The 26,081-nt window shown below is 57.2% G+C and overlaps 1 protein-coding gene across 1 annotated transcript in view; it reads right to left on the bottom strand.

Annotated features, from left to right (window-relative positions):
- Positions 1-3,575: 3,575 nt before the first annotated feature.
- Positions 3,576-26,081, bottom strand: part of ALX4 (ALX homeobox 4) — a 39,220-nt gene continuing 16,714 nt past the window's right edge. The window contains exons 2-4 of the mRNA XM_075152354.1: positions 14,163-14,473; positions 6,186-6,314; positions 3,576-4,158 (exon numbers count right to left, since the gene is read on the bottom strand). Of these exons, the coding sequence (XP_075008455.1) occupies positions 3,835-4,158; positions 6,186-6,314; positions 14,163-14,473 (764 nt within the window). The 3' untranslated portion in view covers positions 3,576-3,834. The remainder of the gene's footprint in view (positions 4,159-6,185; positions 6,315-14,162; positions 14,474-26,081) is intronic.

Here is a 26,081-nt window from a genome sequence, read left to right as displayed (position 1 = left end):
AGGGATGCGTGCTCCGGCAGGGATACACGCTCGCTCGCACGCTGCCATGGGCTCTAGATGAGAGAGAAGCTGGTTCTCCTTCACCTCGCTGTCTTGGTCCTCTTTCCCGTGGGCTCTACCCAGGTAGGTGCTGGGGCAGCGAGACCTGAGCCGAGTGGCATGCTCCAGAGGAGGCAGCCGGAGCCCGGCCGCCGGCTGGAGAGCCTGCTAGGAGCGCTGGTGGTGGGCGACGCACCCCGAGGCTGACCTGGCTCCCGGCTCGCTCCTCTCCTCGTGAGCTTGTTCAGGCACAGCAGCCCTTAGAGCGTGGACACCGCAGGGCCCAGCGAGCCCCAAGCCTGGGTCACCGCTGGTTTGCAGTCGCTGCTGAGCACCGACTCCTGCTCGTAGGCAAGAAGTGCCTCCGAGTACTCGGCACGCCTGTAAGCCGCTGCCGGGAACCCGTTTGCCTCCTCCCAGTCTCAAAGCTCTGGGACCTCTCTCTGGTGTTTCTAACCACGGGCAACGTAAGGCAGCCCCCCTGAAGGGTGCCTGCTGCACGGCCAGGGCAGGACTGCTCGGGAGGAACGTTTTGCTACCTCCGTGAGGCCGGAGAGGGCAGCTGAGAGAGCCCAGCTGCATGGGTGCTGCACCCACAGAGGATGCCACCGCGGGCACCAGCATGGCGGGTGTCGGGGCAGCCAGGGCTTGTGAGATATTTTGGTGGTGGCTGGGGATGAAGCTTGCAGCTTCGAAGGCAAGTCCGAGCCAGGGAATCGCAACTCAATGTATGGACAGGAGTAAAATAGTAAATAAGAAATAAATAGAGAAGAAAGTCATAAATAGAGTCGAAAGGTATTAAAATAATAATAATAATAACAATAATAATAATTAAAAAAGGCATCATCGTGGTAACTTGAGATTGCAAGAATAGCACTGACCCTGTGACCCTTGAGAAACGCAGTAGCCGCAGGTTGGCTATATTAAGATACATATATATATATATAAAAAAAAGTATATATATATATATATTTATACAGTTTTTCTTGTTAATTTAAACAGCTAGTTTAAAAAAACTTTTAAATTAATTAAAAAACGTGTGTAAATACAGATGCACGTAACTTAAAAACTGCCTGAATAGCTGCATTCGGAGGCTTTTGAGGGGAGGCCTTCCCGCGCGGCCCACGGGCGTGGGCGCAAGGGGCCGTGCTGGTATGGTGGCAGCACCCGGAGGAGCGAGGCAGAGCCCGGCGAGCGGGCAGTGGGGAGGGAGCCCTGCGGCAGGGGACTCGGCCACATCCCCCCCTCGCCTCGTGATGCTTTCAGGCGGGCTCAGGGCCGGGCGTGCGCGGTGGCATTTGAAATAGGTTGAGTGAGTCCAGCGTGTGGGTTTTAAGGTGAGAGAAGGCGAGGGCCCAGCCTCTGTGAATGCCAGGTCTGCTGCCAGGAGACTCTCCGCTCTCCTCACGAGACAAGGGACACAGCGCTCGCTCCTCTGGGCTGTTAAGCAGCTCAGGTGAAATCCTGGCCCCATGGAAGTCCATGAGGAGAAGCTTCCCTTTACCTTCAGCAGGGAACGCTGCTAAGCTCTTGAATGGCTGCGGCCCTCCTGCCTTCGGTACCTGCACCCGTGCGCCCGCCCCGCCGCCCACCCCTCGGCTAATGTGCCGCGGCGGCGAGGTTGGGGCAGCGGCCCCTCAGAGGGCGGCCTGCTGGCCGGGGCAGCAGCGCGCTCCCCCGGGAGAACGCTCTCGGCACCGCGCGCGGCTGCCTGCCCAAAACCTGGTGGAGAAACCGCCTCCTGCCACCGGTCCCTGGGGGGCTCCTGGGGTGCCGGGTGGGGGTGACGTGCACCTCCGACCGGTCGGCGTGGTCCTGCCTGGTTCAGTGATCAGCACCACTTCGGCACCTAAGCCATCACGCCCGATGGCTCAGCCGCGTGTTTAGGCTGGGACGTATGTCCTGGCCGCTTGTGATGGGAGAGGCCCTGGTCGTACACATGGTGCGGGTAAATGGGTGCTGGTTCCCTGTGAGTGCCAAGGCAGGCATCCCTTGGCATCTCTGAGGAGAGAAAAGAGACAGTACTACTGGTCTTTTCTTATTCCAATAAATATATATTACATTTGATTTAGCAGTGGTGTATCATTTACGTAGCGTGTGGCAGTCTAGGCACTATAGAAATACTTGTATGCCTTGTTAACCTGAAACCTGACATTTGGTTGTAGCTTATTTGGAGCCTTTTCCAAGACCACTACAAGATCCCCCAATGCTGAGCACGAGGAGGGAGGGCAGGGTGACACACAAATTTTTATGGGAGTAAAATCCTGTAGTCCCCTTGCGAATCTCGGAGATGGCTGCCCCAGCTGAAGCCATGCATAGCCATGCTGTGTGGGCGATAGCGCTCAGCTGACCTTCAGCTTCACCTTGATGATAATTCAGTGGGGTAAAAGGATGTTCCAAAATTATTCCCAGCGCTATGAGGTCATTGAAAAGCTTGGAAAAGATTTAACCTTGTGAAGGAGATCTTACTTAACAGCTGTGCAGGTAAGAGCACTGGGAGGGAAACGCAGAGGACGCATACTGATTCACGCCAGGCAAGTTCTGGTGCCTCCTGCGTCCTCTGCCAGGCGAGGCTCTGAGGGGGCTGGAGACGAGGCAGCATCACCTCATCCGTGGGTCCCTTCCCAGCCGGCTCCCTGCACCGGCTCCCAGGCGGAGATGCCCGCAGCGGCCGTGCGCGGCGGGGCCCTGCGCAAGGGCTGTCACTGCACATACCTGACCCCAGGACACGGCGTGTGAGGGATTCAGTGGCCTCGCGCAGCCGCGGCTGTGTGCTAGCACTGGAGCTGTTTCTCAGAGCAGTCTCTTTGGGGACCGGGGCATTTGCACAGCAACTGCACTCCCTTCCCATAGCTGCTGTCTCCAAACTGAGGATAGTAATTCCCAACCCAGTGAAAGCCAGGGGAAACATTTTGCTGCCCCGCCATGTGCAAAAGCCTCAACATGGACCACAACCATGGCAAAGCAAGCCCCAGGCGCTCCCTGGGGCAGCCAGCCCTGCTGGGAAGCTATCGCCTGCCGGGGTGCACCTCCAGCCAGGTGACCAGAAAGCTGGCAAAGACTCCCAGTATGGTGGCACTGTGCCGTGTTGGGAAGAGAGGCATCCCCTTCACAGGCCTCTACAGCTCCGTGCTTCACCTCAGCCTGCAAGATGGAGAGGAAGCAGGGTAGAAGGAGATGGGATAATGTTGCCTTCTTTCTACCCTCGGGTATCTTCCCAGCCCTCTTCCCCATTCAGCTGTGGGAAGTCGTGGCTACTGCTAAGAGGACGGGAGCAGCCTGAGAGGTGTCTCTTTGCTGGTGCCAGAGTCCCCATCCAGTCCCACGCCCAGGGCAGAACAGATCTGAGCAACACTGTCGACAACTTAGGAGAGGAAGGGGGGTGTGTGTGGGTGGGGGTGACGGGATGGGGGGAAGCTGCTGAAATGCCAGCGGGCTCTTGCTCTTTGGAAAGGCAGATCTGGTGTCAGAAAAAGGAGCAGGGAGAAAAAATGCCCAGGTTATTGGGGAGGTGGCGGTGAGAGGGGACGCATCGCAACCCAGATCTCACTGGAAGAGGTGCTGCTCCACAGCCTTCCTCTCCCCGCCTGATCCCAGGAAGCCGGGAGCTGCCGCGTTCATGCTGGAAACACTCCACTTACGTTAACATATGTACTTTATATACCTAGGGTAGCTAAAAGTGCTGCATTCAGATCCCCGAGGAGGCAACTGCTGTCTGGAGTCCAAGCGGATGGATTTATTCGGCTGTCCCCGTGTGCTCTCTCCGTGTCTTGCGGGCGCTGGGCTGCAGCCCTGTCATGTCGCCCAGGAGATAGCGGCGCTGTGCTCCTTCGCTTTCATCCTCAGGGCAGCGATGCTGGAGGTCTTGCGGTCCGGCTCGCTGTTCAGCTCGTAGCCGTTGAGGCCGGGGCTCATGCCGGCCGTGCCGAAGAGGCCACCCATGTGAGTCTGTCCCACGTGGCTGCCGGGGCCGGAGACGCCGAGGAACTCGGAGACGCCGCCGGCCGCGTGGGGGTGAGCATGGGGGGACATGCAGGAGGGCACTGTCTCGCAGGGGACGACGCAGGCGGGCACGGGGGAAGCGGCGCCGTTGTTGCCGATCCAGGAAGGGTTCTGGATCTGGTGGTGGGAAAAGAAGCGTCAGGCAGCGGGCGCGGTGGGATGTGGGACGCGGGCCCCTGCCAGCAGCGGCATCAGCAGCTCCCCCCAGAGCCGGCGGGTCCCCTCCAAAATCCGCATGCCAGCCCTGGCAGGGGCGGTGCTGGAGGCTGACTCACAGGGGAGCGGGACCGTGCCCCTGCTCTGCCGTGTTGTCCCTCTCTGTCCGTTCCCCCCCTCCCAGCTCTTTCTCTTTGGTTTTTTGCACCGTGAGCACTTTCTGGAGCTCTTGGCACAGGAAACCCGGTGTCATCCGCAGTGTTTCTGCGGGCCTACCCGCTGTTGAGGGAACAGGCAGAAAGGGATGCTGCGAGACCACCAGTCCGTCCTCCTGCCCCAGCTCAGGGTGGCTTTGCCTAGGCGAGAGCCTTTTTGCACCAGACAGACGTGCCTGTTGCAGCTGAGCTGCCCGCAGCCCCCGGCACGGGCACCTTCCCTGCCCCTCTCCCCAGCGGTGCTCGTTGCCTGTCGAGGAGGCATCGCCCGCCCTGCTGCAGAGCCGAGCCCTGCGGGGCCGCCTCGCGCGGCCGTCTGGGCTCCGGCCGCGTCACTCATTAAACGATACCGCAGAAGAAGAGAGGGGAGCTCAGTATTGGCTGCGGCGGCAAGGGGACAGGCATGCAGGATGAAAGCGGGGAGGAGGTGAGCAGCTGGCTGGAGCAAGAGAGCAAAGGGCCCTTCATCCCACCACCCCGCTGCACCGCTCGCCCTTGGGCCCTCTCTGCTCTCTTCCTCCTGCAAATTGCTTTTCATTTTTTTGATCTCTAGGGCTGGGAGAGGAGGGCAGTATGGAGGGAGGGAGCAGTATAAGTTACAAAGGCAAGAGAAGGGAGTGCTGAAAAGGCTGCTGAGAGTGTCCTCTGCTTGAAAAGCTGCTTTGGCATCTCTCAGCTGTTTCATAAGGGCTTCTTGTTCAGTTCGGGGGAGATGCCAAGCAGGAGAGAGGTCAAACGCTCTTGGCTTGGCTGCGGGGGAGCTTTGGTGCGGCGCTGGCTGGGGAGGTAGCTGACAGCCGGGGCATCGGGGGGGAGGACTCCCAGCAGATCTGTGAGGACAAGTCGGGTTCAGAGCATCACGCCTGCAAAACTGCGCCCTCGAGCAAATTCTGGGTGGCGGGAAGAGGAGTCGGCAGGATGGAGGGAGTGCTTTGCGGGGGCACAGCCTAGCCCTCGAGCTAACGAACGCCCGTCCGCCCTGGCAGCGTCTGAAGGCAGCGTTGTGAAAGGGGAGCTCGCCCACTCCTTAGGAGGCTACTGTGGTGACAGCTTTCCCTGGACGCGAGGTTAAGGAGGGAGGGAGCTGTGTCACCTGCCTCCTGGGCCAGGGCAGGAAGAGTCTTGACAGTCCCCTGGAGCAGCCCCAGATACCCCGGCAAGGCTGCTCCCACCCTTCCTTTGGAGCACAAACCCACGAGACCCTTGGGAAGCATCCCCGGACGTCACCGAGTGCGCTGCGGGTACCACAGCCCATCGCTGGGAGACGGCTGTGGGAATTTGCCAGGGGAAAAATGCTTTTGTCCAACCTCCTAAAGACGGGGCATGGAAACCCAGGCACGGCAAGAGGAAGCCTTCCTGGGAACTGCTGGTTTTAAGGCCTTAAATAGCCTTGAGGACCCTTCCCAAATCAGTGGGAAGTTGGCGGGGAGCAGCACACGTGATGGGCGAAGGACAGTGTAACAGGATGTGCTGAGCAGGGTGACCTGTGCCCAAAGGGTGGCTGCACTCCTCACCCAGGCTTGGTGCCTGCTTCAGCGATGGCTGCACCGGGCCAGGGCACGAGGCAGCTGGGCAGGACACCCAGCTAAATAATTCCTGGCCCGTCAGCGTTTGGCAATATAACCCCAGCCCCGGCGCTCTTGCAGCCTTGCCTGAGGGCAGGTGGATGAACGAACCCGAGAAGCGATGCATCGCTTGGGGGGGGCCGGGAGCAGAGGCGGTGTGTCCAGCAGGCATCGGGACAGACGGACCAGGGCGGGGGGATGCGCTTACCTGGGCGTAGTTCTCAGCACGGGTGAGCAGGGGCAGCTCATAGGCGGTGGAGAAGTGAGTCCGGACCTGCTGCATCTGGCCGAACCGCTCCCGCTTGCGCCATTTCGCTCGCCGGTTCTGAAACCACACCTGGGGGAGAGGGTGAGAAGGGGCTGTGAACAGAGGGGCCGGCGCTGGCTGGGAGCCCAGCAGCCCCGGGGATCCCGCTGGCCCGCAGGGCTTTGCCGGGGGGTGCTGCTCCGCGCACAAGCCCCTGCGGGAGCGACAGTCCTGCCCCGCATCCCCAGGGGGTTTGGGGCCAGCCTGCACTCCCAGACTGGGAGCACCCCGGGCAAAAGGCGATGCCCACCTTTTGGTGTCCTGCCAGTCTGGGGACATTCACAGCTCTTGCCTCCCGCGGCCCGGTTTGCCCTGGGATAACCCATCTTCCTCGCGCCCCTAAATCGGCGCTACCCGGGCGCTGCCCGCAGCCCTCGCACCGTCAGCCCGTCTCAGATGAGACGTGCGAATCATCCCAGTGTGCTGCTGCCAGGCTGAAACCAGCAGCGCTGGGGCTTTCCCCAGGCCTGATCCTGGCTATGATGGTGCCGTTGGCTGAGCGCTTGCATTTCTCACTGAACTCTCAGTCTTATTTTTCTTAACTGCTAAAATAAAAAAAACGCGTAACAGCCCTTCCCTTCCTAGCTGCAGGAAAGGACAAGTGCCCTCTACAGAGTTACGTGTCCTTTGCTATACACCGAGTTTTCTTTGCAGGGTTTGCAGCTCTCTGCTTCACAGTGCTGCTCAGATCCCTTCAAGGCAGAGGAAAGACCAAAACACTGTTTCTGCTCTTATTTTTACTGGCTTGACATCAGTGTGGATTATTGCACTGTTGTCAGCACCATTGCTCCTGATTTGCATCAGCATAAGAGAGATCAGAGCCTGGCCCAGTGTCTTCAAAGCCTCTTGAAGCTTGTGAGTCAGGGAAACACATCAATCAAGAGCCGCTTTGAAGGCACTGAGAGATGCAGGCGATCACCAGGGGCTGGGTTGTGCAGGTCACGCCAGTGCATGAAAGGAGCGGTCCAAGAGACGCTCGGTTCTGCTTCGAGTTTTACACGGTGACTGGCGGAGGGGGGGCACCGCTGACGAACAGCTTGGCCCTGCCTGCGCCCGGCCGCAGGGCAGCTCCGCTGCTTCGCAGGCAGCTGGGGAAACTAGACGCTGTTTTCGGTTTTGTGAGCTCGTGTCTTTAGAGGGTGGCAGGGCGAGCTGGGCGCTCGGCACAGGGCAGGGCGGCAGGCTGGCTTTCGGGGGGCAGGACAGTGGGGGCATTTGCAACCTTCATCAGCACAGCCAGAAGCTGCTACAGGGAGAGACAGGCCCGAGGGTCTGTAGTTTTTGGTCTGAGGTGACCTTCTTTGTGCTGGAAGAGTCGTTTCAGGCTCTCCTGCTTCAGATTCCCCCTCCCCAACCATGTAGGCAGCCTCACGCCTGCCTCTCGCAGCTCCGCGCCGCGGCCAGCCCCACTTTACGAGTGGGCAGCTGAGGGTCTGGCCATGTGCTGTGGTCTGCGTGGTGCGGGGAGCCGATGGTGCAGCGCCCGGGCGTTTCCTCCCCATGTGGGCTGCGGATGGTGTAGGATATAGGACCCTGCACCGCTGTCACGGCAGTGCCACTGGCGTGGGCCAGCCACAAGCCGGCCAGACTAACCATAGCCAAAGCAGCAACCTGCTAGGAACGCCCCAGCCCGAATCAAAAACCCTATGAGGACTTTCAGCGGGTGCAAAAAGCACCAGCAGAAGGTCCTAATGTTATCCCAGCTGAGCACACGCTGCACATGAAGAGCATCCCACTGGAGCAGGTTTGATGCCCGAGGCATTAGTCTGCTTTTCTTCTACCTCTTCTTGGCACAGCCGCTCCAGCCCAGCTGCAGGCCAGTCCCAGGGCTGGCCCAGATCGTGCCGCTTTGATCTGCAGATTCAAAGTTAGCGGTGGTGACCCGGTTCCTCCGCGGGCGGAGGAGGCCCTGCTGTGCACAGAGGGGTGGAGAGCAGGTAGGGAGCAGAGCGCTGGCTGTGCGCGAGGCCGGGGTGAACATATGCCAGGCATATGCGGCCATCCCCCCGCCTGGCGAAGGCACCGGCTGGCCTGCCCGCCAGCCCGGCCGCACACCTGCACTGCCGTGCACGGGAGCCCGAGCATCCCGCCCGGGGCGTCCGCCCGGGAGCGGAGCAGCTGAGCGCAGGCTCCCGCGGCAGCGCCCGGCTCTGCAGCACGACCTCCGGAGCCGTCAGCGCGGGGTTTGTCTGCTCGGGGCTGCCGGAGCCGCAGGGAGGTTTCCCGGGGCCAGCCGAGGCGGAGCAGGGTCTCCAGCACAGGCTTTTCCTCTGCTGCTCCTCGTTTACACATTGAATTGAACTGGTGCTGGAAAAGCAAAATGGTTTAAACGGGCAGTTCCCAAATTGCAAGCCCCACGCGGCTGGTGGGCTGGGAAGCTGTGGCAAACCACGGCGTTAGGCTGAAAGGAAGAGTCCTCAGTCCAAGCGCTGGGGCCGGGGGCACTGGAGATGCTCCCAGGGCTGGCAGTGAGCCACTGCTCCGAAACACTTGCAACAGGGTTTGGACCACTTTTTAAAGTTCTCCTTTCTCCTCTGGTCCAAGCCCTTTTAGGCTGCTTGGTGTCTTGCAGTCGGGTTTCTCCAGGCCTCCACAGTGCTCCAGGGAAAACCGGGCAGGCAGGGCAATGTATAATGTGAAGATGCCAGCAAAAAACCAACTAATCCCAAGTATTTCCTGGCTTCCTCCATCTTAGAAGACACCTGCTTTTAAACAGCAAATCTGAAAACCAAGAGAAGTCCGTTTTCCTTTCATTGCCTGTCACCTTCAGCCAAGAGAGGCTGCTGTGGGACGAGCGTGTGGAGGCTGCGGCAGTGTCCTCTGGGGTCAGGATGGGGTGCTTCGTGCAGGGATAAGCAGTCGTTGTGGGCTGCATCTCAGTGTTAACAATTAGAGTGGGAGTGTAGGGTAATGTCATGTATCTGGCTCCTGCAGACAATGCTTTGATAAGCCCTGATGTACCAAATCAGCCCTATAAAAATCTACAGAACAGAAAATGTTTCATGTCTCCATAAACATTCAGCCATATGCTGGTACCTAAATCCATATGCATACACAGCTGACGTGCTGCGGGGGGTGGAGAGGCTGGGAACGGCCTGAGACAAAGAAAGCGGGAGGCTCCTGCTCGCTGTCGCTACCCTGGCACCCCGCCGGCGCCGCCGGCCGGCCCCTGCCACCGAGCCCCCGTGCCCCGCGCAGGGCGCGGGCGGACGGGCTGAGCCGGGACCTCACCCAGGCCCCTCTGGCCATGGCCGGATGGTTGGGGACTGCACCGCTGCCTTCGTCCTCCCTCCAAGTTAAAGGAGAAGGTGACTTCCCTCTCTCCTACCCGCCCCCGCGCAGCGACGGAGGGTGAGGCTGGGCTCTGCGCGCGTGGTGGTGGGCTGGTGGCAGCCACGGATCCGGCCGTGCCCAAGCCCCCCTCGCTGCATCGCTGCCCGGCAGCGGGCGAGAGCTGCCCGCCACGTTCAAGCCTCACGTGTCCCCGCTCCCCTGGCAGCCTCACACCATCCGTTCGGCCCGTCCCTGTCCCCCCAGCTGCCTCCTCCCTCTGCTCAGCCTCCCTCTGCGTGTCTGTCTGTCTGTCCCCAGGACCTGTCTGTCCCCTCTGCCACAGGCCAGGCCATCTCCCCTCTTCCCGGAGATGGCCACCAGCCCTTTGCCTTCCAGCCTGCGAGAACAGAGCCAGAATTCATCCCTGAGTGCTGAAACTGGACACCATTTTATCAGTGGCCTGGAATGGGAAATTGGAGCCTGGGATGAGAGAATTGAATAACTTGAGCTTGTTTTCATTTCATGTTTAATTTCCTGCAGGCTTAGCTCAGTCTTTCCGCTCCTTCCACCAGCCTCCCAGGGTTTTATGGGGGAAAAGGGATCAAGATATATTACTTCTTGCTTTGCTTTGCTTTTTTTCTTTTCTTTTTTTTTCCAAGGCGGTGATTTTGCTACAGCGGAGTTTGACATTTCCCTCTCACTTTCATGCCCCCGCCGCATCACAGGGTCACCGCCAAAAACATTTCATTAACGGTCCCAGCAATCATAAGGCTGGCTCCGAGGGGGGCTGGCTGAGGGGTTATACTCCCTGGCCGCGAAGCCTCCTTCCAGCCCCATCTCTTCCTCCCCCGCAGGGCAGGCCAGGAGGCAGAGATACTCACCGCCCAAGAGAGATGAGCAGCCGGGGCCGGGCTGGCGTGGGGATGTGTGTGTCTGTGGCTGCATGGAAGGGGAAGGAGCCATGTGTGAATACACGTGTGTGTCTACCATGTTTCTCTAGTGCCACCGCCTCAGGCATCTGCTGCAGCCCCGGATGGGCTGGAAGCAGCTCAGGCAGTTGCTGGTACCGAGCAGGAGCTCTTTCTGAGGCTCTGCAGCCCCAGAGATGGAAGAGGAGGAGAAAGGAACGGGATATGCACGCTGTGTAGGACCTACACAAAAGCAGCGCTTGCTGTGCACCCTTGCAGCTTTGTTTCTGAGCCCTAGCTGCCTCTTCCTGGCTGGGTGGCTCTGCCTCTGCGCAGGGCGTATGCACGGCTCCCACTTCGGAAAACAGGGACGTGCCGCAGCTTAATACTACTTGGCAACAAGGGGCCAGGTCGTGGGGGGCAGACGGGGAAAACGTTGTATTGCATCGCAGGGGGAATTAGCTTTGACGTTGTCGGTCACCAGCACTGACGGCTGGAAACCACGGCAGGCGGAGAAATGGAGCGGGAGAGGGGCCAGGCTGCGGGATGCCACCACTCTGCAGACAGCACGGCCCGCCCCATGCCCGCTGCTGGCGTGAGCTCTTCTCCAGGCACCGAGATCTCCAGCAGCTATTTCACTAATGAAGCCTGAGCTTGGGAAAGGGATGGAAAAAACCAGAGCTGCCGCTTGCCTGTCTGGGCTCCGCGTCTGCTCCTGCCTGCAGCGCGGCGGCTGGTTGCGCTCCCCAGGGAGCCGAGCCTGGCCGGCGGGGATGACCTCCAGCCAAAAGCTGGCTCAGCCGTGGGAGGGAGCATCACACCCCAAACCTGCCGGGCGCCTCGCCTTCCCGCCGCTCTGCTTTGCTTAGTTCAGCCTTGCGAGCAGCTGAAGCTGGCTTCCATGACATTATCCCAGGACACTCGCCATCCCTCGGAGGACCGTACCTTCCTTGGGAGAGGGGCTGTTGAGCTCCCCTCAAAGCCAGTGGGGCTGCAGTAGGTGTGTGCCCGGGCACCCCGCAGCAGCCAGAGCCCCTGCCAGCGTGGCGGAGGGCGTCTGAATACATAGCGGCTATTTGGCTTGCAGGAGGAAAGAAGTAAGGGCTTGCGGCTTATTTGTGACTTCCGCCCTCTGCCTTGGTCCTGGTTGGGCCCTTGGTCCTTGCAGTAGGCGTTTGCTTCGCCGTCGGTCTCCTGGGCTGCTGCCCCATGCCCCGTGCCCGCTCTTCGGCTGTGAGCTGATGGCCCACGGTGCTGCAGTGCTGGCATGGGGAGGCCCCTGCAGAGCGGAGCTGCCCAGAGGGGTGGGAGGCCAAAGCCAAGCCTAAACAGGCTATAACACAACCCAGAGCTGGAGACAGGCGCTACGGTGATTCACGAAGGCCCCGGCCCCGAAAGCCTCCCTCCTGGGAAGCGCAGTCCTGTGCCATCAGCAGAAGAGCCCTGTGCCACCCCAGGCTGCGTCCCCATGCCTACTGGGGGCTGCCACCACCGTGCCGAGGCTGACCAGCTTGCTGACCAGCAGCCCCAGCCCCCTGGGAGCCCACATGAAATTCCCGGCACCTGGGGTGGCCCTGAGCCTTGCCCAGCCAGCACCCACAGCGCTTGGCACGAGCCTGCCGGTTCTCGCTCTCCAGTGACGGGGAGTCTGCGTTTCTACCAAGGGCACAGCAGCCCTTCATCACGAGGCGGTGGCTGGGTGCCAGCCCGCAGCCCGAGGGACGGGGTCCTTCCCGGTGGGGCTGCGGGAATGATTGAAATGCAAGTGCTTACCCCTTTCACCCCGGGTAAGTGCTCAAGCAGCCAGGCCACTTAGGCAAGTCCTTCAGTCGCTGCGGTACACGAGCCCTGTCATCGCCATCCCAGGCGAGAGGTGCGAGCTGGCGGCTGCGAGAGGAGCGGGGCTGTTCTCGGCTGCCCGTGGCAGCGGGCTGCTGGGGTGCTTATCTCAGGGCAGGGTGAAACCCCCAGGCTGTGCCCTCCCTCTGCCAGATCTCCTCCCGGCTGCCTGGGGAGGTGCCTCTGCCCTCGGCCACAGCGTTATCCAGCGGTAAAGTGGGGAAAAAACCCCTGAGATCGTGGCTCCTATGTAATGAACTTGGGGATTGCATCTGCCTCGCCTGCCCTGGCTCTGCTGGCCAGCCCTGCGCGCTGGCTGGAGGTGCTAGCGGCACACCCGGGCTCGGAGGCGAGCAGGAGGAGCTCGCCACCCTCCCGCACCTCATCCTCATTCCTGAGCGCAAGGAATTTCATGCGCTGTGCCGGTGGTAACCCGATGCTGCGCCTGGCCTCCCAGGAGACCCCATCAGCACCTCTGATGTGTCCCTGGGAAATCAAGGGCTTCGTCCAGCGGCAGAAGTAAAGAGCTGGCGTTTGTAGCGCTGCCTTCCTCTGCCCACCCCGCAGTGCTCAGCACGCTACGTGTGGGACCAACGGGAATCGCGCTGCTTTCTACTGAAACGCAGCCGTGTCCGGCCTGAAGAGAAACAGCTGTGGGGAAGAAGAGCACACCAGCCCTGCAAACCAATTTAGGCAGATACGAAAAATCCTACAGCTAGTTGAAACTGGAAGCAAACGTACAGAGAAAAATGGACTTATGCAAGGATGCTGGACTGCTTCGACTGTTTGCAACAACTGCTTGTAAAGGTTAGAGCAGAGGGCAAGCTGGGCTGCCTGGGACCTGGGAGCCTTCCTGGTATAAGGGGATAATCAGATGCCTCCACACGCCAGCTGTTCCTGAGGCTAATGCAGGTTCTGGGGATGGTGAGCTGATAAATGCTTGCAGATGGAAGTCACAGGATTAGCTAGACTGGAGGATGAGAGCCTAAGCTTCAGAGGGACCTTTGACGGCCATCAAAGCTGCGGATGAGCTGCAAGTGATGGTGCTCCTTTTTGCAAAAGCTTCTGAGCTCTGTCAGGCCTTCGGTTTAACCTTGACTCAAAGAGCAGCATTCAGAGAATCATTCACTCCTTCAGTGTGGAGTTCGACTCTGCTGGGCCCCCAGGCTAGTTCAGGGGAGCTGGCACCTGCGTGGGTGGAGGTGGTGAGACTGCAGCACGGCTGTTGGACACTCCTGCTCCTCTCAAGGTGGTGGGAGAACCTTTTTGCTCAAGATCACCAGGCTTCGTGCAGTCTCAGCGCCTGCTTAGCCAAGCAGGCAGCAGGAGCTGCCTCTCCTGCGTCCTCTCCTCGTGCTCCCTGGTACTGAATGTCCTGGTCACCTCCGCGTACCCATCTCGCCAGAAAGAGCCCGATCTGTGGGAAAGCTTGCTCCCACTCAGACTAACGAACCCATGTCTCCTGCCGAGTCTCCTGAAGAAAGTGGGTTTTGTAATAGCTTTGTTTAGGGTGACGGCGAGGCTTACCTGCCTGCTGCCCTGCTAGCTCAAGGACAAGGGCCTCTCTGGGAAGGCTGCCGCTCAGGACACCAGCCCGAATAAAGGAGCTGACACGAGTGTCAGACATGGACGTACCTCCCCGTGTCCCTGCGCCTCAGCGTACCGGAGAGGTGTGCCAGCCTGCGGCACGGGCTCTGGGTAGGGCTCGGCTGCCTGCGGGCCGTGGTGGGGCTGCAGGTGACCTCAGGCACAGCAAGGGACAACGAATTTGCAGGGCTCATGTTTTCACTCCGTGGAGAGCAGGGGCTTGTTCGCAGCTCGCCCACCCCTCGCCCAGCCCCAGGGCATCCCCCGTTACCTGTACACGAGCCTCGGTGAGGTCTGTCCTCATGGCTAGCTGCTCCCTGGCATAGACGTCTGGGTAGTGGGTCTTCTGGAAGACCTTCTCCAGCTCCTCCAGCTGGTAACTGGTGAAGGTGGTGCGGTTCCTCCGCTTTTTGCCCTTGTTGCTCTCCGAGTCGGCCTTGTCCATGGGACTGGGGAGGTCCGTGCTGGCCCTGTCCTGGGGCACTTTCACCCCGGCCTCCTTCACGCTGAGGTAGCTGCTGTCCATTCCCGAAGGGTCGGAGCTCGGCTGCAAGTCAGCCTCTCCCAAACTGCTCTCCTTACCTATTTAGGTGGGAGGACGGGGAGGGGAGAGGAGGGCAGGTTTGAGCAGGTGGGGAGGGGGAGAGGGAGAGAGAGAAGGAAACAGATGTAAATCTTTCAACCAATTAATTGGTTCCAACAATTAAAGCTGGCCATGGCAGCTGGGCAGCAGTCCCCAAGCGCAGGCAGAGGCTGGCACCACCCCGGGCAGAGGCAGAGGAGGAGGCAGAGGAGGTGGGCACAGGAGAGCTGCTGGCCTCGGCCTCGGAGGGTGCTGGAGCTCAGCTCAGGGGCGGCATGGGTGCCTGGCCGGGCTGTATTCCAGGGAGGAGGTGGCTGTTATGCCAGGGGGCTGATCGCAGCCCATGGATGCCAGGGGAAGGGGAGGTTGGGGCGAGCTCTGCCAGCTCCTCCCGGTCCCCTTCCACGAGCCTGGCACGCTTAGGTGCACGCACCCCAGCGAGACCCTCCTTCACCCTCCCACCGCCCACAGAGCACTACGTTCCTTGGTCCTGGCCGCAGGAGAGGTCTCTGAGGACAGAGGGACCCAAACCCAGGCCTCAGACGATGGTCCCCAGTCACCAGCCCATCCGTGCTCCCCTACCGAATAACAGGGTAGAAAACCAGGGGCACACAGCAGCCACACGTGGTGCTCGGTGGGATCTGTTTTCTGCTCGTGCATCCCCAGGCAACGGTGGTGTGTCAGCAGAGGTGTTCCTGACGGACACCCCGCAGTCACCCCACAGCCGAGGACCTGCCCTGCTTTCGGCAGAGGCGATGAACGGCGCGTAGTGCCACGGAAAGGGCTGTGTGAGACCTACGGAACCGCCCCAGCCTGCGTGCAGGGCAGAGAGAAAGGAGAGGGGTCTGACGGCAGCCTGGGACAGTTGCCGCCTGACTGCCCTGAGCAATTAATAATTAACGGGCCGTGACGTACGAGAGCAGTACGGTGAAGCAGGAGGTGGACATTTCAACCCCTGTAGTGAGGTGGTTCCTCTCTAAGCCTTAGCAGCTACAAGTGAAACCAGGTGTACGTGCCCTCAGCACAGGCGAAGGGTGCTGTGATGGGGCATCCTCTCCTGCCCACCTCCTGCCTCCAGCAACGGTGGTGACCCCTTCATTAGCAAGACCGCTGCCATGCCAGCCGGATCCTGGTGGGGACCCGGTGGCACGTAACACCTCTGATGGCAAGTGGCCCCGGCTCTCCCGTGCCCGCTGCCACTGCTCTGTGCAGTGGGCTGTCCCCAGACCAGAAGAAGAGGGGTTTGTGTCAGCGGCTGGCCCGCCCGGCATGTGCTGTGCAGGCCAGTGTCGCATCTGCCACATTTCTGGCTGGGATCTTTAGACAAAAACCATGGTAGCCCTACCGCAGGGTTTAACCTTGAGCTGCTACACTCGGCTCCTAAAGGTCCGGGAAGGATAGGGTGCAGCGGTACTTACTATCCGTGCTCTCCTTACCAAGCCAAGATCATGTCAACTGACTAATCTTTGTTTCAGATTCCATATTAGCCCATTTTTAAATGTTCTCAGTCCTGGATCAGGCTTTCTGGGAAACAGCTCCACCACCTAGTGATGCCCCCAGCGGGAGATTTCCCTCAGCAGTGTCATATCCAGGGTCATTAATGCCAGCTCAGGCATCTTAGCCCATGTCTTTGGAAATCCCCATTTTTTCCAGCATTCATCCCTCGTTACACCACCTTACCACCTAATTCACTGTATATTTACAGCTTAGCCCTTCTATGAACAGCTCTGTCATGGCTTCACAGCCAAAAGCCCACGAGCGGGCTTGTGAGAAGGTGTACGTACCCTCGCCCTGTTCTCACTCTCGCAGCTGAAAGACTGCGTTGAGGTGATTGGGAAGAAAACAGGAGGATGAAATGTAGCTGTCACGAGGGCAAGGAAGAAAATTGCCCGGTTAGTACAGAGGAGTCGAGGGCAGGACTGGGAAGAAGGCACCGGAGACGCAGGAGCTACCTACCACTACCACCCTATTGTATTTTCAGATTTATTGCTTTTTCGAATACCGTTCCCTCAGGCTTTTGGGGAGCTCCATGTAAAGCTCAGCAAAGCCTAATGTCGTCGATCTCAAGTCTCTTCGCTCTGATCCTTAGGAACATTTGTCAAGATTTACAGTCCCTGGGCGCCGGGGCCAGTGTCCAGGCCAGTGGCTGCCACCCTGCCTCCTCTTTGCATCCTCCGAGGGCTGAGCTGCTCCGCCGCTCCTCGGGGATGCAGGTGGACAGGCCCGTCCAAAATGCGCTTGGACGGTGCCCTGCCCCACAGCCTGGGTAAATCCTACACTATGGCCATGATATTTATTATTTTCAAAGCTAATGATAATAAAACAGTTCCAGAAAGTCTGCAGCAACTGGCTACCACCTATGAGAGTCAGTAGAGATGGAGTAATAAATAAATAGAAGTATTCCAGGAAATTTTTCTTCCTTTCTTTCCTTTTTTATTATTTATGAAGCCAGGAAGCTCAGTACATTTCCCGCCGTGCCTTTGTGCTGGCTGCCTCCCTCACTCCCAGGTCCCCTGCGACTCCAGCGGCAGCAAACGCAAGACCTGAGGCCTTTCCTCGGGACCTCCTCTGCCGTTTCTTACCCGCTCGAGCGGCTCGCCTAGCTGGGGAAGGGTCTGCGCAAACACACACACAGAGAAAAGCTCTGGGTCTGGTGTCATTTTGTTGACCGCAGAGCTCAAACTGCAGCTGGGAGCTGGGCCCAGGGCTTTCAGCAGCGATAGCTCTGCCGCAAGCCGTCAGCCCCGGGGAACAAGCGGCCGTCCCCGCTGGGCAGGCGGCAGGCGTCCCCCAGCCCAGAGCCCTCCTTGCCGGCTCGGCCGCGCTGCTCTCACGCTCCCGCGCTGCAGCAGACACGGGTTCCTTTACCTCCAGCCCCTGCGGGCGCCGGCCGGGATGAGCTGTCCCCGTCAGAGGGGCAGCGAGAGTGGGATGGAGGGCAGGAGGCAGGGAGCACGGACGGCGGCGCAGGGATGGGGCGCGTCCACCCTGGGCTGAGCATCCAGAGTGACTCTCCTGCCCTAGGACCGGGCTCCCTGACCTCAGAAGAGTCATGCTAACTGCTGCAGTGAAACAAATTGCATACATCTGCATATGGATATGCCCAGACTTCCTGTAACTGGAGATGGCCTCAAAGTTTCAGTGCAAAGTTTGGGGTGTCTGTTTCTAATCAAATCTAGAGAGACCGTGAGTTACATATTGTGAAGATCTCCATGACAAGGAGGTAATGTGAGTATCACTGCACCCTTACGAGCCCGACAGGACCGCTTGGTGCCTCCTTCACCGCTTACGACTCCATCCTTGCCCTCATAGCAGTAGAAGGAGGATATTTTCTGGCTTCCCACGCCGATACCCTGCTCTCCCAGTGCCTTGGCTGCCTGCTAGACCACCGGCACTTCCGAGACCTTGCCTGAGTCACCCTGTATCAGTCGCCAATGGGCAGGGACAGTCCAGGACAGCTGGGCACGTGGGCCCCCGTCATCACGCTGCTCCTTTCCGGGCAGGAGAGCTGCCTGCATCCCCAGTTCACCTGGAAGGGAAACGCCTTTCTGATCTCACCGCGTCTGCCTTGGGAACCCCACGGAGGAGGAATGGGGTGCAGGAAACACAGACCACGCCGCACGCGTGGCCACGCGGTGAGCCCCGAGCTGTCCAGGCAGCACACTGCTCTGCCGACACCCTTGCTAGAGGGAACGGACATTTTAACCACACTGTCACAACATTTGGATTCACAACTCGTATCTGTTTTTTTCCTGAAGTGTGCTATTTTGGGAGGGTGATGAATCAAAATCTTCTCTATGTACAATCTTAACCATGAATTTAATTCAGTGCAATGGCAGCTCGGTGCATCCACATGGCAAGGGAGCGTGGGATGTTTCAAATACGCAGCTTCGGGCTCGGCTTGAAATGATAGGTCTCCTTTGCACAGCACATACATGACAAGCCGCGACTCCGTTGTGATAGATTCCTTCACACAGAGCCTGTGACTGCAGCCCCACGGCCTAGGAGGCTGGAAGACAGCTACACAGCCAGCAAAACCCAGGGTCGCGGGCAGCCCAGGGCTGTTCCCCCCAGCCTCCAGGCAAAGAAGCCTGCAGGGTCTTGGCGTTGCTAATGTACCGCTCCAGCAGCGTCTCGTCCGAGCCGTTACGGCCTCAGTGAGGAGCCCCACGCTACCCCAGCCCCGGGGGGGCTCCGAGAGGCGCCCGGGACACAGCAGCTCATGGAGGCTGCCTGCTGGTGACCAACCCACGTCCAAAGCGCGTGGCACGGGCGGCGGGTGGCTGCGCCAGGCAGCCTCTCTGCTCCCACGCTAAGTGGCGTAGGGGCCTTCTGCCTTCCCACCCAGGTGTGGGCACAGGGGTTTTCTTCCCTGCCCACCCCCAGATCCCTATGGCTTCCTACCCTGGCCGTTCCATGGTGCCTCTCCCTGCCTGCACAGCCCTGGTCTGACTTCTACTTTTCATAGCAATGACGCTTCTTTAAAAAAAAACCCGAAATGTCTAGTGCAGATGTTTAAGAAGGCTTTTTAAATCCAGTTCTGGCTCTTAACGTCATTCTCTCAACTCTTGCTTAAATACCAGTGCTAAAATTTTGCCTAGATAGGGTTTGGGGCAGTGTATTCTACACTTCTTACCAAGGAAGATTTGCACCACAGCCCAGCCAGCACACCTCAGGACTGGGCCAGCCGTAGTAACCTTATCCAGTCCTTGTGATCTTGCCTTAACACATGCTGAAGCCATTATACTTGTTCCCAAATTGTCTGTTGCAGCCTTCTGCCTCCTGTCTGTCATTGTAGCCTAGAAGTCAGCACAGGGCTATCATTTTAAAAATATCCACATTTTGGGCGATATAGGATAAAACGGAGCAGTTGGATTTTAGACATACAAAGGCCCAAATCTTTAGGTTTATTCCTGTTCAGGAGGTGAGCTGTCTTGCAGTCTGTAGATGTAGAGAAGAGTTTAAAGATGGAGAGAAGACCCAGAATTTTGTGGCTGAATCTGGCATCACCGATTTCATTAGCAATGATCGGATACTTAATCATACCTTCACTCTTGGTCCCAACTGAAGTGTAAAACTGGGCAGCACTCATCTCAGTTGCAGGTGGTAGAAGTCTACATAAGACACAGCCATTGGCATCATTCTGGAAGCTGCAGTTACCCTTGCTGCTAAGCAGAAACTGGTTGGAGCATCTCCATTTCGACTCTGGATGAGGATGAAGACATCTCCTTCTGTCCAGCCTACCAGCGGTTCCCTTGAGTTTGCATAAAGCAGAGTGAAAACACGTCTGTCCATTTATCCTGGCTCATTTGGTTCACCCTGCAGAACCTGAAGGAAAGCTGGAATGTGCTCCAGGCAGCTCCTCTGCTCGTGGCATGGCACGCACCGTCTTCCCGCTGTGCTGAGACCACTGCCTGAATGTGCTCATCTGCATGGCCACCGTCCATCTGCTGAGCCCGACCAAAGCTGCTGGCACTGCTGCTCTGCTGCCTGCAGCCTCCTGAGGCTCTACAGCAAAGGAGGGACATAGTGAAACCCGCAGACTACAAGTAGCTGTGAAATATCTGGCCACCTTGGGGAGCTAATTACAGACAGAGCAAATTCCTACAGAAAAGCCTATTCATAGAAGGATGAAAGGAGGAGAAAAGTGTTTCTTTCTCCTGTGCTCCTCCCAACCACACCTAGGGTCCCTCTCTTTAAGAAGAGACTTATTTTTCCGGGCAGAGCATATAGCAGGAGCAACACTAAGGCCTGGAGCAGAAAAATCTCAAAAACACCTTCTGCTCCTGAAAGGCAGCCTGGGGACAATACCCAGGGTGCCACACAGCACCAGTGGGTCCACAGGCTTTTGGTGGCCCTGCAGGCAGGGCGTAACATAAGCCACTGGCTCTGCCTCCACTCTGGGTACCTCGGAGATGCTTCCTTGGGAGTCAAAACCACTTCAGCCCTGGCTGCACGTAGACCCTCTTGTGCCTGGCTGGTTACGTTCCCCTCGAGTAAATCACTGGGTTTGGGGACAGACGGCTTGATAAACGTTAACTCCAGTGCTTCTGAGAAGCTAACGTCACAGCAAGCCTGGGGAACGTGTGCGTGTGTCCGCGGGTGTGTTATTTGTTTGTGTTGCTGTTCCTCTTGCTTTTTTTCTGCACTAGCTTTTTTCCCCCCATACAAATATCTGCTTTTGAGGGCATGTATTGCTTTATTGTCTGATTAGCTGAATTCACACACCCTGTGGCTACTTGGGGAGAGCTCAGCACCATCTGTATGAAGGCAACATGCGCTGCTGCTCCTCTTTCATGTTATTTAAAGGACACTAACAAAACTGGCTTTTATATAAACAAATCAATTCTGAAAACTCCGCATAGAAGCTGTGGCTAGAGCAAAAAGGCATAGTTTATGCCCCAAGTCCTTCTTCATGTGGCACGTTCATTTGAACAGCAGGAAAGGGCTGACTAGCAAATTTTGAAGGCACAAAAATGCTTCTAGCAACCTGCTGTAATTGCAGCTCACTTTCTGGCTCCCAGAACGTGATATAGGAAAAGAGAAAGAGCAAGAAAATGTACTGCCATTGCCTCCACGGGGAGAAAAGGAAACGGCTCTGTTGGCTTCCTCACTGCTGAATGTGAGAGGAGATTATTGTTTATGCCAAATATTCTGAGGCTGGGGATCTTGGCTACCTCTGAGGAACCCACGAATTTCTTGGTGACCTGGCTCTCTCCTCTCTGACACTGAAGGTTTTCAGTGCCGTGGGGATGTGCTCTGCCGTGCCAGGATCAGCCACAAGATGGCTTTTTAAGTGACAGTAGAGGGAGGTGACAGTCACCTCTGTGCAGCTCAGGGGCAGTCGGACCCTCAGTAGATCCCACACAGGCAGCCCCAGGCTTAGGGCTGAGGGTGGTCAGCGACGGGTTTTCAGCACGCCAGGCTACGTGCAAAGTCCTGCTTGAAAGTGTGACAGTCAAGATGGGTCAGCTACTGCATTTTAAAATGTCTGTTACTTCCCACTGTAGGCATGTCTTAAACAGCTGGGAAATAATTGTGGGTTTCTGCTGTGTCCTACTTGTGTTTCTGCCTAAAACACTGCATGTGAACCAAAAGCCACCTAGTACCTCTGAACCGATACATCACCAGTGCTTGGCTGCCAAGGAAGATGGACGAGGCAGGCAAGGATCGGAAGGGGGCTTGAAAGGGCGTTCAGTTTCCCTTTAGCTCTGAATTTGATACCTTTTGGATAAGTAGTCTACTCCTTCCAAAGCAATCCTGCATTGCCTTGCCATGGCCTTGGTCACCTGAAGGTCTTGGCTTTTCTCAAGTCCCTCAGAGCCAGATGTGAGCACCTAACTGCTCTGAAGACCTGGCTCAATGCTGAATAAGACAAAATATGGAGAAAAAAAAATCAGCATCACTAATATAGGACAAAGTATTGAATGGGATCATCTCAGTCGTAGACTCATACCTAAACACAGGCCAGTAGCTGTTTATTGGGAGTTAAGTCCAAAAGGGTCCACAGACCCTTGGGCAACTGAAAGGCAGAACGGGCAGCTGTTTGCTGAAGACTCTCATTCTCCACAGACAAGCACTATAGGGGTTTTGCATGCCCTGATGCACTGACCCGATGTGGGGCTCCCGTCTGAGCTGAGTGTCACTAACTGGCTGTCAGCATCTGGGGCGGCGTCTGCCCCATCCGCCTGTCTGCCTTATTTTAGGCTGATCCAGTTCCGTCAGGATTGTGTTTCCTTTAGAAAATCTAGGTATAGCAAGGTTACTCCTCCCCTGCTTGGAAATTATGTCCAGCGGAGTTACCTGAGGATAGTGCTTAAGGTAGCCAGGATTCAAGCCCTCCCTGCTCCAGGGTGTTATGAAGTCAGGCCCTGTACCTGCAGCAGGGGAGCTCTGGGGCTGGTGGCAGGCAGTGCCGTGGAAACACTGCGGGTTGTTCAGATGTGAGTGACAGATGAGGGTGATGCAGGGCTTCGGGCTAAGCTCTCACTCTGAAAGCAAGAGCATAAACCCCCCCATCGGATGCAGATTTATGTATTCATCTCAACCTCGCCCATGCCCTTTGGCCACCGCAAGGATCTGAGCACTGTAAGACAAAAGGGGCTCTTCACTGCAGTTGGCATCTCCTCCAGAGCTTTCCCCCACAACCAGTCAGTGCCTCCCTCTTCCCCGCAACACGCTCCGGACATTTTCCCTGCAATTTCTGTCCAAGGCTGGGCGCTAGGTGAGCAGGGCATCGGGGTGAGAGGGAGGCACGAGGCACCGGTGCAACCTGCCACAGTCTCAACGCGTGTTGCCTTCCACATTAACCGCGCACCAAGCAAGGCACCACCAGCCATCGCGTATGACAGCCGGCACAAATCAGCCATTGGGTTAGAGGAGAGCGGGGGATGCTCCTTCCAGCTGGTGGGGAGGGCTGGTGAGGCAAAACCGCCTGGAGGGAGTTGAGCCTTGCTCTAATGTCTGGCTATGGCACAGTTTAATTCCCTGCTGCCAGCTTGGAGAGTGATTCACCCCATCCTATGTGTCTGTGCCTGCCCGGACAGTGTTCACGCCGTCGGTCGGTCGGTCCGTCCGTCAGTCTGTCTGTCTCTGCATTCTTCTGTCTGTCTGCTTTGCAAAAGCAACCTTTTCACAGCAGAGGCAGCAATGCATTGCTGAAGTTCAGCTGCCTCCCAGAGGTGACTTCCAGTTGCCTGTTTTGTGCTGCTGGTAACAGGGCTGGAGCCGCAACCTGAAATAACCGGCAGAGCAGAGGGGCAGGAGGAGGGAGATTAGAGCCATTTTGTCACGAGCTGAGCAAGAGCTCAGCTGCCCCTGCATTATGGAGTCCTGTTTCAAATTAGTGACAGACGAACTTCAAAAGGCTTGCAGGCACCGGCCGGAGAGGCGTCTGAGCGGGCTCTGCCTAGCTGAAGCAGCCAGCCTGCGGCCCTAATCCAGCAAGGCGCTGCAGCTTATGTGTGTCCCTGGACTACCCTTATGCTTAAAGTGAAGCGTTATGGACTTCAGACGGGCAGTCAGACGAGCCCCAACAAATCCGCCCAGCACAGCTCCTCTGCTGCTTCTCGTGCTTCCCGAATGGGCCCCCAGGTGCCCCCTGGAGAAGAACTGGGGACTCCGAGTCTGGATGAGATGCTGCGGCAGCCCCGTTGCTACCCAAGTACAGCGCATCTCAGGGGGATTTGCACGCTACCATTTTCGTTTGGAAATTGGAAAGCAGTAGTGATGGGAAAGCTGAAGTCAAAACAGAAAACACCCAAAGTTGGCTGACCCTCACTGAACCACAGAAAGGGTTGAGTTTAAACATTGGGCCAAAGTTTGGGCCAGGTTCTTTAAGAAAATAGTTCTGCTGTTCTTCAGTTTTATACAGCTGATTAGTAAAGAAAGGCCCGGACGAGGGAAGAAAAACATTCAGCCTTCCCCAAACCTGCCCGTTCTTGGAAGCACATCTAAAAGTTATTTCCATTCTGACTGCACATTGCAAAACTCAAGGTCTGGGTATTGCTAATGCTCCTACAAGCACCAGGCTTTTAGAAGTGTTCCAGAAAGAAATGAGGTTTCTGGCTACCCAACCCGCCAATTCACAGTCACTGGGGCTGGGCGACAGGCTGGCATCAGCTTTTACTGGCAGAGAGAAAGAGGGCAGCAAAATCACAAACTGAAGCAAGAAGCAGCACAACGAAACTGGGACCTTGCCAACCAAGAGCAAAGACAAAATAACTAACAGCAAACCTGACAGGGGCAGGTTGTTTCCCCAAACCTCTACACCCCTCCTCGCTCCGTTGCTCAGGTCACCCGCTGCAAAAAACGTCCCTGCCATGGGGTCAGGAGATGGGGACGGTGCTGCAATCCCGCGGGGTTTTCCTGCTGAGGAGATGCTGGTGCCCAGGGAGAGGGGGAAGCCTGGAGAACCGACAGGGTCTGAGGGCACCGGCCACCCCTGCTAGCCAGGGTCCTCGGTCCCCATGAGTCCCCCATGAGCGGTACAGGGGGTGCATGACCCCCGTACCTGACCAGGAGAGCTGTTTCGAGGTATTGGGGTGCATGGGTGCATAGCTGCGCTGCGTGGCCTGGCCGTGAACCGCAGCGTGTCTGCGCTATTGCTGGGGAGAAAGGGCAAAGAAAGAAAAATCTGTCTGAGACTGACCTGCCTGGAAACTCCAATTGCCCCTTACACAGTCTAAACAAATATTTATTTAAGTTACTCAGAATGCCCCAGCCTTCTTATATGTATCCCCAAAGAGTGTCATAAAACGTCTACAAAAAGGACTCCGTTAACCTCTGCTGCCCTGCATTAGAGGAACATATTTCAGCTCCAGTTAAACTGAAGTTTAATAAAACTCTTGGCCTCTGTGGGATCCCTTCAGCCCCTGCAGCAAGTCATCCCTTGCCCTAGCCTGGCTCCGGGTCTACGTCCACTGCTGGCATTTGCCGTGAAAGCAGCTGCCAAGGTGGGGAACCGTCAGCACCGCTCCAGCCTCCGATGGGAGCCCACCGTCAATCGTGGGTGCTACGCTCTCACGCCTTGCATTTCTTTCTGTTGGGGCCATGGGGAGGAGGGAAAGGATGTTTGAAACTGTCCCCCATTTCTCCTCAGCCCCGAAATCTACCCCCCAGCTTAGCGCACTTTTATCTCTGGAGGGTTAGCTCCACGACCTTCGTATCACAGCAGAGAGAAGGTGCATGTTCCCCATGGGAGCCAGGGTAATCTAGGTCTTTTGAATTATATCAACCGCTGATGCAAGCTGCTGTGCTCGGGAAATACTGGGAAACCCCGCTTGCTTCACGGTTTAAGTGCAATGCTTTCTTCATCCAAAAAAATATGTATGTGCAGTTCAATAATCTCCTCTTAATGAAGTTTTGTCAGCTTATCAAGGAGTATAAACAATACTACGTGCCTTGGCCAATTACTCTCATGAGACATTAGTGCAAGAGCCCAAGCACATGGTTCGCAAAGGAAAGGGATGAAAATGATTTACAGAAGCAGCGAGGCAAAGGTTTATTGATAATGAGGCACTAAGAGGAAATGGGATGAATGTGCCTAAGATCCCTCTGGTAAATGAATAATGAATAGTATTCACAGCCAGCAACTTACGTTTTTCATTTTGAGTTGAGAATAGCAAGACGCAGGGCAAATGACAGTTATTAAGAAAAAAAATCCATTAGATGATAGTACTGAACAAGGAAAACATCCACAGAAGTGTGCTCCTACTTGCGAAAGGGGAGTCATGAATTGCTCAAAGGGTAAACTGCGCTTGTCAAGTAATTCAGAGCACTACGCACTCCGAGGCCCGAGAAGAGGGGTTTCATTTCATTTGAGGACTACTTCACCTTACAACACGTTTAACTGTCACCAGGGGAAAAAAAGAAAGACGTAGGTTTGCATGAGTCAAGAGAATTTGACCTTTACTTTCGTCTCCACCTCTGTGGTTCGCTTCTGCCCCCAGACCCCACGCCCGGTGAGCCGCACGCCCACAGCGTCCGCCCACTGCCTGTGCTCTCCAGCCATGCCACCCTGACCACTGAAGTCTGGGGTCTGGCCACTGCGTTTGGTGGTGACCGAACCAGGCCAAGATACAGATCTCTCACCATCACCTGCAGCAC

This window comes from Calonectris borealis, chromosome 5 (genome assembly GCF_964195595.1).
Source record: "Calonectris borealis chromosome 5, bCalBor7.hap1.2, whole genome shotgun sequence".
Lineage (NCBI taxonomy): Eukaryota > Metazoa > Chordata > Aves > Procellariiformes > Procellariidae > Calonectris > Calonectris borealis.
Note: the sequence above shows the minus strand (reverse complement) of the source record. Positions and strands in the feature narration are given on the sequence as shown.